Raw genomic sequence first — 18,869 nt, 5'->3', positions numbered from 1 at the left:
TGAAATCAGAAAGTGTGAGACCTCCAACTATGTTCTTTTTAAATATTGTTTCGGCTATTTGGTGTCTCTTGAAATTCCATATGAGTTTTAGGGTGGATTTTTCTATTTCTGCAAAAAAAAAAATCATTGGGATTTTGATAGGGTTGTAAATATGTAGACCACTTTGGGTAGGGGTACTATTCTCTTAATGTGGATCATCTCAGTTTATCCATACAACTCTATGAAGTAGGTACTATTATTTTTCTCATTTTAAGTATGTAGACACTGAAGTTTAGCAAGATACAATAAATTTCCAAGTCCCACATTTAGAAAGAAGAGATGCTGAAATTTTGAATTTAGGCAGTCTGACTCCAATGCCAGAGTTCATAACCACTTCACTATGCTGCCTTTTGGCAGCACACATATAAAGCAGCAATAAACTATGTAAGTTTTTTCAGTGATCTGTGGTTATGTTTCCCAGGTGGCAAGATAACAAAATAATTTCAGTTCCCAGTGAAAATTGTTTGAATATATTTTTAGTTGGACTACCACATTCTTGTCCTCCAAACAAAAGAATTTAAGTACACAACAATTTGATAAAATGTAGATAAGTAAGTCTTTGTAGAAAGTGCAATGTAAGGGATGATAATGCCTTTTGCTAGATGATGAGAGAAAATTGAAAGTAAATGAACTTTAAGGAAAAAAAGCTTGGACTGGGATCTTATTTTCCAGAGTCACCATAATATTTGCTACATGAAAGGGGATTACTGGAGTGGGAGAAGAGGATCAGAGATTTAGATGAAACCATTCATTGTACAGCTGAGGAAGTTAAGTCCAAAGACACCTGAATTTGCCCAAGGCAAGAGCAAAATCAGGCTACAACCCAGGTCTTTTGACTCTGATTGATGGTCTTTATATTACATGCTAAATTACCTTATTTTTAAAGAAATGAGCTTAGGTTGTAAACAAACCATAAATTTTATTTATATAATCTTCTAACAAGTCATTTTTGAGGGCCTGCAGTGAACAAGGCACTATGTTAAACATTGTTGGTGAACAAAGATGTTCAGATGTATCCTCAAGGGTTTTTTAGTTGAGAAGGGACTAAGATACATCTTTACAAAGCATTACAAAGACAACTTGAGAATATTCTAGGCAAAAAACAGAACATTTAAATAGCACATCTCTAAAAGGAAGTTACTTCTGATAAATTTATAGTACAGAAAATTAAGTGGCAAGTAAAACTAAAGCAGATCAATTATGCACATAACATAGTAAACAGATATTTAATATATTTGAATCAAATCAGTAACCTGGAGAATGTTAACCCAGAACCAAGGTTGTAAAACTATTTCGTATGATGGTGAATGATACAGAGAATTATACCAAGTAAAGCCATATGTAAGAACAACTATTCACAGCTATCAGTTCAGAACTTTCAGGCAGAACTCACCACATTTTATCCACAAAACAGCCTCCCTTCCTAATATACTTAGTCATAATAAGGACATCACAATTCTCTTAAGTCATCAGAGCTCAGGACCCAAGTAAAACCTTTTATTCTTATTTTTTTCTCTTTTGCACTCTTCCACTCTTCCTTCTTAGTGTCTCCTGCATCAGTTTCTTCTTCTGGACTCCTTTATAATTTCATGTCTTGAGTATTGTTATTTTAATAACCTAATTGGTCTTCCTTCCTTCTCTCATTAGTCCTGCACATTACTGTCAGGTCATTCTTCCCAAAGCACAGTTTTAACCATGACACTTTCTGCTCAGATTTCCACTTCTCCTCACTTCCTACAGGATAAAGTCCAACACCCAATACTCCCACCAGAGGCAGGCAAATTTTAATACCAAAACAAAGGGAGCCTGGGCCAGGGCTGCCTTATTGGTTCTTTTTTTTAAGACACCATCCTTTGACTACCTTTTCCACTTGTCTTCTGGTATTAATTTCAAACTCCTTTCACTAGCGTCTTTTCATTATAATCATAACTGTTATGTAAACATTAAAAATTATTGAGAAAATAACACTTTTCAGGAGAATTATGCTCAGGACAGATAACTCCCTCTGCTCCCCACTAAACTAAGCTTCTGTCATCACAAGACCTCCAGAACATGTCCCAAACTGCCTAACCTACATTTATCTCCCACGACTCCTCAATAATTTTCCAATCCTGTCAAAATGGTTTCTTTACCATTCATTCTCTGAAAGTATGTCGTAGCTTGGACTAGAGAGGTGGGGACAGAAATGGAAAGAAATAGAAAAGTATGCTACTGATGGGTTGGATGGGAAGGGTGAGAGAAGAACAAAGCAGCTAGGTGGATGGAGGAATACAGACAAAATTCCATTTTGTATATGTTAAATTCGAGATGCCTAGCAGATATCCAAGTAGAGATGTCACATAGGTAGTCATTTAAAATAATGGATATAGTTAAGGTAACTTAAGGATGTGTCATTAGATAAAGGAAGCAAGTATCGGATCAGGACCTCAGACAATCTAACATGCAGAGGTTAGATTGAGGGTGAAGACTCAGCAAGGAAAGGCAAAGAACAGTCCAATGAAGTAAGGAAAAAAGGAGTGGAGTTTCATAAAAGCAAGAGAAAAACATATTTTAAGTAAGGGAATGGTCAGCTGGGTTGAATGTTATTTACTGAAGGACCAAGTAACTGGAGTGCCTTGAACTGACCATTACAATTGGCTATAGTGAACTGATGGGTAAGTTCAGTATAGCTGGAGGAGAGCTGCTGAACTGGAATGGTTATGAAGTTGGTAAGGAAGTAGAGACAGTAAATACAGGCTACTGTTTTCAGAATTTTTGCCATGAAGAGGAGCAGGGAAATAAGTGATAGGTTAATGTGGGTGTGAAGGGAGGACCTTTGGTTTTTAGTTGAGAGATATTACACGAAGTTTATATGCTGGTGGGGTGGGCTACAGAGAAAAAGAGAAACTGATGATATTGGGGAGAGAATTATAAAAGGAGGAAAATTTTTAATGGGATCCAGAACACAAGACAAAAATGAGTTTAACAGATGAGGAATACTTCCACATTTATAAGTAGAGGGAAAATGGTAAAATGGGGTACAGGAAGGTTGTAGATTAGGTAGTAGACACAGGAGAGCATTTTCTCACTGAAGTTTGAAGTGAAATTATCAGCTGAGACTGGTAATTTATTGGTACTCTCATGTCTGGCTTGGTTACTATTTTTCCTTACAAATGAAAGTGAGACTCTGCTTTTGACTATGATGGAATAACCTGGACCAGATTTCCCCCTCTCCTATAAACTAGAGTTAGACAAACCATGAAACACCTAAATTCAGACACTGAATAGGCAAGACAGATCCCTAAGAGAAGGGAAACAAATGAGGTGAGCCTTATGATAGTTCCAACAATAGAAGCTATGTAAACTGAAGCACAAAGAGAAAAAAAAAAAAAGTAAAATAGAAAACAGAGCCTCACTGACCTGTGGTATACTATCAGGCAATATAACATCTGTGTATTGGAGTCACAGAATAAAAGAATTTTAAAATTATTCAAAAAATGATTGAAATTTTTCTAAATTCCAAACAGTAAGCCCATAAATTGAAGATCATGAACCCTAAGCAGAATGAACACAATAAAGGCCACACCAAGGCACAATATAAACTGTTAACTTAGACTTACATAGAATATCCTCCAAAATAAAGACTTTTTCAGAAAATCAAAAGCTGAGAGAATTCATCATTTGCTTACTACAAAAAAAGGAAGTTCTTTAGACAAAATTATACCACATGTTAACTTGATTCTGTAATAAAAGAATAAAGAGTACCAGATGGTGAACATGAGGGAAAATAGGTTTCTTTTTGATTTCTTTAAAAGATAATTGGGATGGGCATGGCCATCCACCCTCCTCCTGGTGCTGCTCCCCTCCTTCATCCCACTTCTCCCCCACCTCCGTGGCCATGGCCATTCTTGGCATCCCCTATGAGTGATAGCATCTCATCACGGCAGACCACAGAGATAGTGAACTTCAGGACTATCACAAAAAAGGGTACTGGAGCATAAGAAAATTAATAGCTGTTTTAAACAATTAAGGGAATAATTAAAAGAACTTACCAATCAGTATTAAAAATCTGAAAATGACCTGAAGTCCCTACAATCACCAAAATCTGGAATGATTGTGGATAGAGTACTTAAAGGAATTAACTGAAGAAAAATTCATTGTTAAAGCTACAAATGGATCAAGATACTTTTTCAAGCTGGCAGTAACAACCCACAATGTAAGCTGAAGCCAGGAACAGGAGCTGCTTTGGATATGATTACAGTGACATTTGCCAAGATCCACTGTTTTACAGCACGTTTCATAAGGACACAGGTAATATTTCTTTTTCTTAGATTGGGGTATATCAGAACAGATCATCAAATTAAGAGAGGTAACAGAACTACCTCTTACAAATGTAGAATTATCCCAGTGTAGGGGTAATATATCTAACAGGCTCTTTGTTGTATGAACCACCAGGTATAGGAAAAACAGTAATAGCAAGAGCTGTTGTTAGCCAGCTGCACCTCAGTTTCATAAATGTTGTATCTAGCTCTGCTGTAGACAAGTACATTGGTGAAAGTACTCATTTAATCAGAGAAATGTTTATGTCAGAGATCATCAGCCATGAATCATTTTTACAAATAAATAGATCCCACTGATGAATACTGGTTTTCTGAAAGTACTTCAGTTGATAGGTATAGAGGACTTCAATGGAGTTAATAAAATAGAAATATATATATATATTTATAAGCAAAATTAGATACACTGAAAATCCATGGAGGTACCATTACCAAGCATGATAAAATTAGAAGCAATCATGAAGCTTTCAGAGGGCTTTAATGGAGTAGACCTGAGAAATGTTTACACTGAAGCAGGTATATTTACAGTTCATGCTGATCATGAGTTCATAGTGTAGAAGAACTTCACAAAAGCAATCAGGATTGTCTGATATTAAGAAACTAGAGCCTAAACTGGACTACAGAGTTTTAGTGGCCACATGGCAGATACTGGCTTAATGTAAAAATCAGTTGAGGAAAATGTATGCAATAGCAATAATCTCATTAAAAGTCATTGGAAAAGATAACTTGAAAACAAAATTTAAAATGTGTGGTTTATAGTAGATATAGAAGTAAAAGATACAAAACAACAGAAAAGACAGGAGGGGGAAACTGAATTATACTATTGAAATGGTCTTAAATGGCACTGAAGTAATAGTATTTGAAGGCAATCTGTGATAAATAAAGAAGCAAGCATACTGTAAACCCTACAGCTGTCACTAAATATCAAAATTTACAATTAAAATAAAGAAGCTGTTGTATATTTATATAATGGAACACTACTCAGCTATATAAAACAAGAAAATTTGCAGCAATATGGATGGACCTGGAGAATGTCATTCTAAGTGAAGAAAGCCAGAAAGAGAAAGAAAAATACCATATGGTATCACTTATACGGGGAATCTTAAAAAAAAAAAAAAAAAAGACAAACTTATTTACAAAACAGAAAGAGACTCACAGACATAGAAAACAAACTTATGATTACCAATGGGGGAAAGGGTGGGAAGGGATAAATTGGGAGTTCAAGATATGCAGATACTAACTACTATATATAAAGTAGGTAAACAAGTTTATACTGTATAGCATAGGGAACTATATTCAATAACTTGTAGTAACTTATGGTGAAAAAGAATATGAAAATGAATATATGTTCCTATATGACTGAGGCATTGTGCTGTACACCAGAAATTGACACATTGTAAACTGACTAAACTTCAATAAAAGAATATATACATTAAAAACAAGATACATAGGTAAGTAACCAACAGAAGAAAGAAAATAGGATTTAAAAAAATTTCAACCCAATAGAATTCGAGAAAAAGGAACAGAGATCACATGAGACATAAAAAGTAGCAGAAGTGTAGATTTAAACCCAGAACATACTGATAATTATACTAATCAATAACATAAACATTCCAAATAAAAGGCATATACTGTCAAACTCAATGAAAAAGCAAGAACCAACTAATGCTGTTTACAAGGAGTTAATTTTAAATATAAAGATGAAATATGTTAGAATAAAAGGGTAGAAAAATTATATACGATGGAAATACTAACCAAAGTTGGAGTGGCTATATTAATATCAGGAATATTACCAGTGATAAAGGGAAATATAATATTCTAACAATTCATTAGATGACACAACATACACCTAGTAACAATTTTTATGTATATGAAGCATAAATAAATGACCTACAAGGACAAGTAGACAAATGCACGATTACAGACATTTCAGCACTTTTGTCTGACAGAACAAGACAGATCAATCAGTAAAGACTCACAGAACACTGAACACAACACAATTTAAACTAGTTAACATGTATAGAATACTCCACTAAACAACAGCAGAATATACTGTTATCTTATCAAGGACACATGGAATAATCATCACAATGAAGCATATAGTGGATCATATAACATGCTCAATAAATTTTAAAAGACTAAAATAGCATTCTGTCAACAACATCATTCAATTACAAATGAATAGAAGAAAGCTACCTGGTAAATGCTGTGAAACACAGGGAATTTAAAAACAACCTATGGGTCAAAGAAAAATTACCAGAGAGAACAGAAAATGTTTTCTTTGAAGGTAATGAATAAAAATGAACTACATAAACAGTTGAAGCTGTGATTAGAGTAAAATTTATAGCTTTAGATTCTTCTGTTGAAAAGGAAGAAAAGTCTAAAATAAGTACCTTCAGAAACTAGAAAACAAAAAGGAAATAAAACTCAAGTAAAGAGGAGGAAATAATAAACCTAGAAGTATAGCAAAATAGAAAAAAGAAAATCAGTAGAGAAAACCAATGAAGGCAAAAGCTGATACTTTGAAAATACCAATTAAATTGATAAATCTCAGATAATTATCAAGAGAAAAAGACAAATTACCAAAATCAGTAATAAAAGAGGTGTTATCACATAGAACTTACATTTAAAGGATAATGAGGGAAATATCATATTTATGCCAATAAATATGACTAAGAACTTAAACACAGTGAACTAATTTATTTCAAGAAAAGAAGTGCCAAAATAGACTCAAGAAGACATAAAAAATTTAAACAGAACTATATTTTAAAATTGAATTTATAATTAAAAACTTGAAGCCAAAATAACTTCACTCACAAATTCTGTTAAACAATTAAGAAATAACAATCCTACACAGATTATCTATGAAAATAAAGAGGCAACACTTTCCAACTTTCTTTATGAGGCCCCCATTAGTTTAATACTAGAACCAGACAAAGACATAAGAAAAGACTATACACCAATATTCCTTATGAGCACTGATAAAAACCCCCCTTAACTAGCAGCAAATACCCAGGGGTAATATATATTTGCATATAATATAAATACATAAATTTTATATATTTATATTTATAATAGATGAGCCTTATCTGAGGAACACAAAGTTGGTTTAACCTTCAAAAAAATCAATGAAATTCACCATATTAACATAATAAAGGAGAAAACCCATATAATCATCTGAACATATGCAGAGAAAGCACTGAACAAAATTCAACACTCAAAAACTCTCAGAAAACTGGGAATAAAAGGGAATTTTTACAACTTGATAAAATGCATCTACAAAAACAAGCTAAATCATACTTAATAGTGAAACAATGAATGCTTTCTCTCTGGGACTGGAACAAGGCAAGGATATCCACTCTCTAGTCAACATTGTACTGGAGGGCCTAAGCAATGCAATAAGACAAAAGGGGAAAAAAAGACATCATATTGAAAAAGAAGGAAAAAAAAGATTTCTCTATCTACAGTTCCGACTATTTACATTAAAAAATTTGAAGCAATCTACAGAAAGAAAAAAAAAAAGCTACTAGACCTAATAAGTGAATTTACAATTGTAGGGAACATGGCCTAAATATGAAAATTTACTATTTATATATAATAACAACAATTAGAAAATAAAATTTTAAAAACTGCTTAACAAAAATAAAATACACATTTAGCAAGATATTTATAAGAACTGTACACTGAAAACTATAAAACGCTGAAATTAAGACCAGAAAATGGAAAAGATACCATATTCATGCATCAGAACACTCACTTCTCTCCAAATTGATCTGTAGATTCGATGTAGTATCAGTCATAATCTCAGTAGAATTTGGTAAAACTTAAGCTGGTTCTAAAATTTATATGGAAATAAAGGACCAAAAATAGACAATACAATTTTTAAAAGAAGACAAAGGTTGAAGGACTTACAGTACCTGATTTCAAGACAATATGTATGGCTATAGTAATCAAGACAGTGTGATACTGTCATAAAGACCGATGTATAGATTAATAGAACAGAACAGAGTGTCAGTAATAAACCCACTTATATATATGTCAATTGAATTTGTTAAGATGTGCCAAGATGACTAGATTAAAATAACAGTCTACAATAAATGTAATGGAACTACTGGTTAGCCATTTGGGGGGAAAAAACTGGCCTCTATTTTCACCATACACAAAAATGAACTCAAATGAATCACAGACCTAACATAAATGTTGTAATAAAATTATAACGCTTTTAGAAGAAAACTTGGGAGAATACCTTAACTTGGAAAAAGCAAAGATTTGTTAGACATAAAATGCAAAGTATCACCAACTATAAGAGAAAATTGATAATGTGAACTTCACCAAAATTAAAAACTTCTCTTTTAAACAGTCTCTTAAGGAAATGATAAAGCAAGACAGAATGAGAGAAAATATTTGCATATTGCATCTTCATACCTGACAGAGGACTTGTATCAAGAATTTATGAAGAGCTCTTATAATTCTTTAAAAAACAGGCCAAAGATTTCTACAAAATCTTCAATGACTGTCCAATAAGCATATGAAAAGAAGCTCAATATCATCAGTCATCAGGAAAATGCAAATTAAAACCACAGCGAGATAGCACAACACTCACATTAGGATAGCTAAAATTAAAAAAAAAAAAATGATAATATTGTGTTGGTGAAACGGAGCAACTGGAGCTCACTTTGGAAAACGATCTGGTTTTTTACAAAGTTAAATTTATACTTACCATATGCCACAGAATTGCCACTCCTGCATATTTACCTAAGAGAAATAAAAACATGTCCACACTAAAACCTGTACATGAACATTCATAGCAGCTTTATTCCAAATACAATGAAATGCTATGCAAAAATCAAAAGGAAAAAATTTACTGATTTATGCAACAACACTGATGTATTTCAAAAACCTCATGCTAAGAGAAATTAGCTAGACATGTGAGTATGTACTGTATAACTCCATTTATATAAATTCTAGAAAAGGAAAGACATACCTGTAGTGAGAGTGGTTATCTGCCACTGCTAAGCATCTGGAGGTTCCATTTAAGATAAAACCCTTAAGCTACCATCCTTGCCCTAAACCAATTCAAAACCACTTTCTGAACCACTGTCAGGGGCTTTATCATTCAAGCCCATTTAAGAAAATAAACCATGTCAGGTATTTTAATGGAAGATTTAATATAGTTTGACTTGTATTAGAAGGCTGAAAAGGAAAAAGGTAACAGAAAAAAACTTTAGGAAGCAGCTACCACGCCTAAACAAAGTTAAGTAAGTTAAGGTTATCAAAACCTAAACACTTGGCAGGCAGACAAGACTGGCACTGCATTTCTAACAAGTTCCCAGATGATGCTAACACTGCTAACTTGGTCAGCACTCTATTCTGACCAAACCAGAATAGTTTCACACTGTATCAGTACCTTCAAAGCAAAGACAGGGTATCCTGGAGAGATTTTACAACGTAAAGACAGTCACTGAACTCTCTTTAAGTTGTCAATAGAAACTGAAAAAATTACTTATCAGTTACTATAATAAAACACAAAGATTTAAAAGTGTACCTACTATGACAGTATAAGCGCTTCTACAAGGAGTGGTAGTTGGTTATTTTTAAGTTGGTGGGACACATGTATTGGCATACTGCAGTGAGCCTAAAAAGTCATGGGCACCAGTCTGTATGTCACACATGGAATGCAGATCATTCCACAATCCATTTAAATTTAAGAGAGTTTCAATCATAACAAGAATAAGCAGGTAATTCTTACCTCCAGTAACATCTTCAAATATGAAAATACATGAAAAATAGGGTACCAAAGAAAATATTAAGATTCTTATTACCACCATAAAGTACTGTCAAGTCCTTACAAAGTACATTCAGGTATTGTTCACAGCTGAGAACCTACAAGGACAATTACCAAAAAATAAAATAAAAAGTAAAATATATTAAGCTTTTATTAAGTTAGTATAATTCCTATGATGGTTAGTATATCTCAGTCACAAATGCCAATGCTTCTTTCTTTAAGTTTGTATAATCAATATATGGAAGGCATGCAATATTAAGTTCTTCTTTTGTACATCCTTTCAGACAACATTTTTCTGAGTATCCTCTGCGTTTTCTTTGGGGATGATTCCCCCAAAACAAATGGCTTACGGTTTTAATTTTGTTTTTACTTTTCTTCTGAAAATCTACAATCTCACGAATATATGAATTGATATCTTCTGACGAGGAAAATACCTCCTGTCTTGTCTTAAAAGGCAAGTTGGCCTTTCTGTACTGATACTCGGCCAGCGACTGCATCTTCAAATTGTTTATTGCTTCTTCCTGAGAGGCAGAAGTAGAGACTGTTGAGAGAAAAAAAAATCCTACTTTATTAAAATCTTCCTTTAGCTGAAAATTTAATCATAATACTGTATACTAAAGTCCACAAATTTTAAAAACACAATCACATTTTAACTAGTAAAGTGGTTATTCAAAAGCAATATATATATTTTTAAAATAGCTGTAGGTAGTATTTTTCTATAAAAAGGCAGAAAAATCTTTGCACATTTTTATGCAAAAAATATTTTTTGAGATATCATTCACATGCCATAAAACTCAGCATTTTAAAGTGTACAGTAAATATACTCACAAGGTGTACAAACATCACCACTACCTAATTCCAGAACATTTCTATCACTGTCAAAAGAAACTGCCACCCAGGCATCCAAAATTTCAAAAAAAAATAAAAAGAAACTGCCAACCATTAGCACTCACTCTCATTTCCCTTTTCCTCCAGCTCTGACAACTACTAATATACTTTCTATTTCTATGAATTTGCCTAAATCATACCATATGTGGCCATTTGTGTATGGTTTCTTACACTTAGCATAATGTTTTCAAGGATCAACCATGTTGTAGCATCTACCAGTACTTTATTCATTTTATGGCTGAATAATTTTCCATTGTATGGATATATCACATTTTGTTTACCTATTTATCACTTGGTGGACATTTGGGATATATCCCCTTTCTGGTTATTATGAATAGCACTACTATGTGAACATACTTTCAATTCTCTTGGGTAGTTCTATCTAGGAGTAGAACTGCTGGATCATATGGTAAATTTGTTTAACTTTTTTAGGAACCACCAAATTGTTTTCCACAGTGGCTGCACCATTTTACAATCTCACCACTGATATACTAGGGTTCCAACTGGTCCACATCTTCACCAACACTTGATATTTTCCATTTATTGAATATTGTCATTCTAATGGATTTGAAGTGGTATCCCATGTGGTTTTGACTTGCATGACTGACTTCAAGACTAATGATGTTGAACATTTTTTATGTGATTATTCTATATCCTCCTTGTAGAAATGTCTGTTCAAATCCTTTGCCCATTTTTAATTGGGTTGTCTTTTTATGAACATTTTAAAAATAAGTGGTTAGTAGACACCGTTTTGATTTTTGCTGAAATATAAAGAAATGGAGAGGTGGTGATACACTCAATGAACTGATTGTTTCTGTTACATTGCTCTTACTCAGTATTACTGATAGGAAGTTAAAATAACACCAGAAGGTAATTATTTGGAGGCTTGTTGAAGTTGCATCATTGCCTTTGCCCATCTACAGTCCCTTTTGGGGTATATTTGCCTCTAGCCACTGCTGTAGAGTTAGCCCTTAGGCAGCCATGTTCTGAAACACAGGACTCCACCCTATATCCACAGTTGAACAGACAGAAGGTTGGCACCTGACCCTAGGCAAACCTATCTACTACAGTGGCCAGAAATCCATGCCATGTGAAAAATAAGTTGGTTCAATGAGATTTACCCTCTTTGAAATTAGAATTAAGAAGTAATATAAACAACATGAGTTAGAACCAAAACTGAAAGGACACTATGAATCCTGTAATGACAAACTGAAGTTATAAAAGAAATATATTAGAAAAGAAAACATTCAGAGGGAGAGAGAGGCAATACGATTTTTAGAACTGATGTGATTCCTTAAGCTTTTCACAGTCTTTCCAGGTCCATTTACAGATCTTGTTTTTATAATAACTATCCCTGTTTCTTTTTCAGTGTATTTAGTTGAACCTCTGTCTCTTGCAGTTACAGTCCTAGAACACTCTGTAATAACATTGCGTTTTAATAAATGCCTAAGCTGAAATGTGAAATATTAAAACTTTAGGATAGATTATTAAATAAACAGTAGCAAATAATGTCATCTAAGACAGGTAAATATATGATCAATTAAAATGTATCACAATTAACAGAGTACACTGAAGGGAAAAAGTGAATTCGATTGTCTAGGAAGGTTGAAGAAAGGACTTCCTGGATGAGACGTGTCATGTTCTGTCACATAAAGCAAAAAAAAAAAAAAAAAAAAAAAAATGCAGGCAATAAGAAGGAAATTTTTTTACGAATGAAGGCAACTAGGAAATAGTGAAAAGTACATGTCAAATTGGGGAGGGAATTTAAAGGGAAACAAGCTGTACTCATTGGGAAACAAGAAAGGTTAAAAATGAATACCCAAATCAGTCAACTGAAAAAAAAAAAAGCAACAGCGATAATCCAGAGAAGTAAGAAGGAAAGGAATCAATGACATATAGAACAAAAACAATATAAAGGTTTAGAAAAACAAAAGTTGGTTCTTTTGAAGGATTAATAAAATAGAACTCTAGCCAGACTAATCAAGAAAAAAGAAAGATGAAAATGAACAAAATACACTAGGAAAAGAACCATATACAAGTATAATTGAGGTCATTTTTATAAATGAATACTATGAATGCTTATATATTTAAAAATCAAGATGAAATGGTTGAATTCCTAAAAAATTACAAGATGTCTTAACTGGCACATTTAAGACACAGAAAACTTAAACATATCAACAATATTCAAAGAAATTAAACATATAAGAGTCATTAACTCCCAAAAAAGACAGACATAGATGATTTTAGAGGTAGGTTCTACCTACTTTTCAAGAGCAGTAAATTCTAATCATATACGAGTTGTTCCAGAGAAAGAGGAAAAGTGCAAAAGATACCCAGCTCATTTTATGAAATTACTATAATCTTTATTCCCAAACTAGATAAGAACAATGAATTTTTTAAAGGACAGAGATGAAAAATACAATAACTGAAGTGAAAAACACACTAGACATTTAAACAACGCACTAGAAACAGTCAACAGTACACTAAATGATACAGAGGAACAGATCAGTGAGCTGGATGGCAGACTAATGGAAATCACTGATGATGAACAGAAAAAAAGAAAAAAGAATGAAAAGAAATAGAAGCACAGCTTAAAAGATCCCTGGGACAACATCAAGTGCAGTAATCACATTATAGGGGTCCCAGAAAGAGGAGAGAGAAAGGAGCTGAGAACATATTTGAAGATATAATAGCTGAAAACTTTCCTAACCTGGGAAAGGAAACAGTCAACCAAGTCCAGGAAGCACAGACAGTTCCATGCAGGATTAATCCAAAGAGTAACACACCAAGCATATTGTAATTAAAATGGCAAAATTTGAAGAGAAAGAGAGAATATTAAAAGCAACAAGGGAAAGGCAATAAATAACATACAAGGGAATTCCCATAAGGCCATCAGCTAATCATTCAGCACAAATTCTGAAGGCCAGAAGGGAGTGGCACAATATATTTAAAGTGATAAAAGAGAAAAACCTAAAACCAAGGATACTCTACTCAGCAAGGCTCTCATTCAGATTTGATGGAGAGATCAAAAGCTTTACAGACAAGCAAAAGCTAAAAAGTTCAGTACCATCAAACCAGCTCTACAACAAACATTAAAGGAACTTCTCCAGTTGAGAAAGAAATGGCCACAACTAGAAACAAAATCATGAAGTAAAAAAGCTCACCAGTAAAGGGAAACATACAGTAAAGGTAGGGAATCATCCATTGACAAAGCTAGTAGTAGGAAGATTAAAAGGCAAAAGTAGTAAAATCATCTATATCCACAATAAGCAGTTAAGGGATACACAAAACAATTAGATGTAAAATATTTTATCAAAAACAGTAACCATGAGGGGAAGAGAATACAAATGCAGAGTTTTTAAAATGCATTTGAAATTAAGAGGTCAGCAAATTAGAACAATTATGTGTATATATATATATATATATATATATATATATATATATATATATATATATATACATACACACACACACACACACACACACATATATATATACATAGATAGATTGCTATATAAAAACCTCACGGTAACCACAAACAAAAAAATCTGTAACATATATATACAAAAAAGAAAAAGGAATCCAAACATAACATTGAAGATAGTCATCAAATCATAACAGAAGAGAGCAAAAGAAGAAAAGGAGGGGGGAAAGGCCTACAAAAACAACACCCAAATAATTAGTAAAATGGTAATAAGAATATACAAATTGATGATTACCTTAAATGTAAAAGGCCTAAAGGCTCCAATCAAAAGAGAAAGCACGGCTGAATGGATACAAAAACAAGACCCATATATATGGCCTATAAGAAAATCATTTCAGATCTAAAGACACCATAGACTGAAAGAAAGGGGACAGAAAATGTACTCCATGCAAATGTAAATCAAAAGAAAGCCAAAGTAGCTATACTTAATAATATCAGACAAAACAGACTATAAAATAAAGACTGTTACAAGAGACAAAGGATAGTACATAATGATCTAGGGATCAACCCAAAGATGCACCCAATATAGGAGCACCTAAATATATAAGGCAAATTTTAACAGACATAAAAGGAGAAATTAACAGTAACACAATAACAGCAGGGGACTTTAACATACCACTTACATCAATGGACAGATTATCCAGACAGAAAATCAGTAAGAAAACACTAGTCTTAAATGACACATTAGACCAGATAGACTTGATACTTACAGAGCATTCCATCCTGAAGCAGCAGAGTTCTTTTCAAGTGCACAAAGAATATTCTCCAAGATAGTTCACATGATAGGGCATAAAGCAAGCCTCACTAAATTTAAGAAAACTGAAATCATATCAAGTATCTTTTCCAACCACAACACTATGAGACTAGAAATCAACTATAAGGAAAAAAAAACCTGCAAAAAACACAAGCATGTGGAAGCTAAGCAATATACTGCTAAATAACCAATGGATCACTGAAGAAATTAAAAAGGATCTCAAAAAAAAAAAACCTAGAGACAAATAAAAATGAAAACACAATAATCCAAAATCTATGGGACACAGCAAAAGCAGTTCTCAGAGGGAAGTTTATAGCAATACAAGCTTACCTCAGGAAACAAGAAAAATCTCCAATAAGTCACCTTTAAAGGAATTGGGGTGGGGGGGAAGAGCAAACAAAACCCAAAGTTACTGGAAGGAAAGAAATCCTAATGATCAGAGCAGAAATAAATGAAATAGAGACTAAACAAACAACAGAAAGGATCAATGAAACTAAAACCTGGTTCTTTGAAAAGACAAAATGATAAACTTTTAGCCAGATTCATCAGAAAAAAAGCCAAAGGGCTCAAATCAATAAAATAAGAATAAAAAGAAGTTACAATGACACCACAGAAATATAAGATCATAAGAGATCATAAGAGACTACTACTAACAACTTTATGCCAATAAAACAGATAACCTAAAAAAAAAAACATTCTTAGAACAGTATAATCTCTCTGACCTAGGAAGAAACAGAAAATATGAACAGAACAATTACCAGCACTGAAATTAAATCAGTAATTTAAAAATAAGTAAGTTAAAAAAAAACAAACAAAAGTCCAGGACCAGATGGCTTCACAGGTGAATTCTACCAAACATTGAAAGAAGAGTTAACACCTATCCTTCTGAAACTATTCCAAAAACTTGCAGATGAAGGAACACTTCCAAACTCATTCTATGAGGCCATCATCACCCTGACACCAAAACTAGACAGTTATCATGAAAAAAGGAAATTATAGGCCAGTATCACTGATGAATATAGATGCAAAAATCTTCAACAAAATATTAGCAAACGAAGTCCAACAATACATTAAAATAATCATAAACCATGATCAAGTGGGATTTAGCCTAGGGATGCAAGGATTTTTCAGTGTCTGCAAATCAATGAATGTGATACACCACATTAACAAACTTAAGAATAAAAACTAAATGATCATCTCAATAGATGCAGAAAAAGCTTCTGCAAAATTCAATATCCATTTACAATAAAAGCTCTTCAGAAAATGGGCATAGAGGAAACATGCCTCAACATAATAAGGCCACATACGACAAGCCCACAGCTGACATCATAGTCAATGGTGAAAAGCCAAAAGCATTTCCTCTAAGATCAGGAACAAGACAAGGATATCCACTCTGACTACTTTTACTCAACATATCATTGGAAGGCCAATCCACAGCAACTATAGCTCAAAAAAAGAAAAAGAAAAAGAAGTGTTTATAATGTGCTAGGCAATGTTTTGATTTGTTTCAGTCATCTACATTAGGGTCTCTCTTGAGGATAGTCTACTCCTTTCCTTAATTTCACAAATCTTGATTTTGCAAAATTTGTCTAAAATCAATTGAATTACTATAAAGGGCAATAATTTCACTGATACTACACTCTGAATACTCTATAAATAAAGTGCATGTTCTCTTAAAATGGCAAACATTTTTACCTGTGTCTGTGCCTCTCCCCCATACCGGGAAGGTGGTTTGGGGGCTTTCCAACCGATCGGGGATGAAAGTTTCAACCTTCTCCATAGCCTGGGGAAGAAGCTGTGTGAAAGGATTTCCCTCCTCAAAGTGGCTCCAACTAACATTGCCGCAGAGTTTTACTATTTCTTCTAGCAGGTGCCTGCCGCACAACTTCCTGGCTCTGCTAATGTCGTTCAGCTCACGGGAGAAACGAACCAGCAGGAGCCCGAGCCACAGCAGACAAATTCTGAGCAGCGGCGGCATCCCTGGGCCCCCAAGCCAGGGCCGCCAAGCCAGGGCCGCCCTGCGCCCTAACCGCCCTCTGCCCGGTTCCGCGCAGCCACCGCGCGTGCGCACCCGGAGACCTTCTGATCTTAGCGTGCCGACCTCGCGAGAACAGCAAGATGAGGCGCGCCGAGGCGCCGCCTGGGCTTCCCGCGCTTCCGTTGCTTCCCGAGGCTCTCTGATCACCTCAGTAGCAAGCTGTTTGTTCTTAAAATGATGGATTCGTCTTTCTTGCTATCTTCACTGGGGAGACTCATCAACTGAAATATGCAGCCCCATTTAATGGGTAAAGCCTCCCTCTAGTGGAAAGCATTTCCCGCCTCTTTAGCCTGCTGGTTACATGGAGCGTCGCTTCCTCAGAGAAACCTTTCATTTTCTTCGTGGGTTTGTCTCGGTAGGTTTGCTCGCATTTATTAGTGCGCTTATTTGTTGACTTCTTTCTCCAAATCCCCAAATTTCACGAAGGCAGTACCTGTGCCTATTGTTGTGTCCCATTATACCTCAGGGCCTGACACAGATGCCAATCAAATGTTAAAACATGACTGTGCTAGAATATGAGTGTGCGTTTTAAAGGCAGATTCAAAACTTCTTCAGGGAGTTACTACCAGTTCTGCGGGGAGAAATGGGCCTTAGCTTCAATTTCCAGAACAGAGAGTACCTGGGATAATAATCCGGGTCTTTCAGTCGTAGCTTATATAGAGAGGATTTTCCATTGCTAAATTATAACTCGTGTCAACTTTAATAATAGCCAGTTATTTTACCAGAAAAAGTGAGTTTATTCAGGAATAACCAGAGGAATGCAATTTAGGATATATGAACTATGACAGACCATAGTCAACTCCAGAGAACAAGGAAGGGGCAGGTCTCTTATAGGGAAAAGGTGGGGAAGTTGGGAAAGGGTGTGATAACTAAACACCACACTGAGGAAGCTGCCTGCGAGTCCCAAGTATGGAGTCTTTCCATTGGCTGGGCTGCTCAGTCTCCGATTGGCTGGGATATGTGGGCCGGAGAAAAGGTTTCTTCTTGCTGAATTACAAATAGAGGCACATTCTTGGAGATGTATGCATGGGTCTTTTCCTGCATGGAGCAACTGATGCATGGCAGGGTATTGACAGCTCCCCTTTCAGGTCTATTCTGGCTACAGTTTTAGTTGAGGTTGTAGCAGGGACCTGTAGAGGATTTGCCTTCTAGGAATAAAACACAGCATTTTGCTTACTTAGGAGGAAAAGGGTAGGGAAGTACAGCGCAGTCGGTACAGGTTGCTTTGTCATTTTAAATAAAATTGTATTAAGTATGTTAGCACTGAAGGATGTCCTGCCAGCCACAAGGAGGCAGTCAGCGGCCGTCTCAAAAGTAGTCAACTTCAGGATGGCAAAGCCTCAGAGAGATGCAAATAGTTATCAGTGCTAGTCTCACCTCTTCCCTTTACAACGTTATTTTACTCCTTCTCCTTTCTGCCTCTATGTCTTTTTCTCCATTTCCTGTTCCTTAGCTTTGCTCTGCTTCCCACTGACATCCATGCTTGCTGTTAAATTAACTGGCAGTCAGACTTTTTAAAAGAATGATGCAGTTTGAATAGCACAATTTCATCAGCTTCCTTGAAA

General features: G+C 34.6%; 1 protein-coding gene and 1 pseudogene across 1 annotated transcript; one reads left to right on the top strand and one right to left on the bottom strand.

The window, feature by feature from the left end:
• Nucleotides 1–2,689: 2,689 nt before the first annotated feature.
• LOC102522074 lies at nt 2,690–4,716 on the top strand (annotated as a pseudogene).
• A 5,534-nt stretch (nt 4,717–10,250) lies between these two features.
• INSL6 (insulin like 6) lies at nt 10,251–17,843 on the bottom strand. Its single transcript, XM_006173772.3, has 2 exons — nt 16,962–17,843; nt 10,251–10,681 (listed from the first exon to the last, which is right to left on the bottom strand). The coding sequence occupies exons 1-2, from the start codon at nt 17,242–17,244 to the stop codon at nt 10,320–10,322; spliced, it is 645 nt and encodes a 214-aa protein (XP_006173834.1). The 5' UTR covers nt 17,245–17,843; the 3' UTR covers nt 10,251–10,319.
• Between the last annotated feature and the right edge of the window lie 1,026 nt (nt 17,844–18,869).

Source organism: Camelus ferus, chromosome 4 (assembly GCF_009834535.1).
Source record: "Camelus ferus isolate YT-003-E chromosome 4, BCGSAC_Cfer_1.0, whole genome shotgun sequence".
Classification (NCBI taxonomy): domain Eukaryota; kingdom Metazoa; phylum Chordata; class Mammalia; order Artiodactyla; family Camelidae; genus Camelus; species Camelus ferus.
The sequence above is the reverse complement of the archived record's forward strand: the minus strand, read 5'-3'. Positions and strand labels throughout refer to the sequence as shown.

Coding starts and splice junctions, on each gene's coding strand:
- INSL6 (XM_006173772.3), bottom strand. CDS start 17,244: ATGCCGCCGCTGCTCAGAATTTGTCTGCTGTGGCTCGGGCTCCTGCTG. Junction 10,682..16,961: donor GGGGAGAGGCACAGACACAG/GTAAAAATGTTT, acceptor TTCTCTCAACAG/TCTCTACTTCTGCCTCTCAG.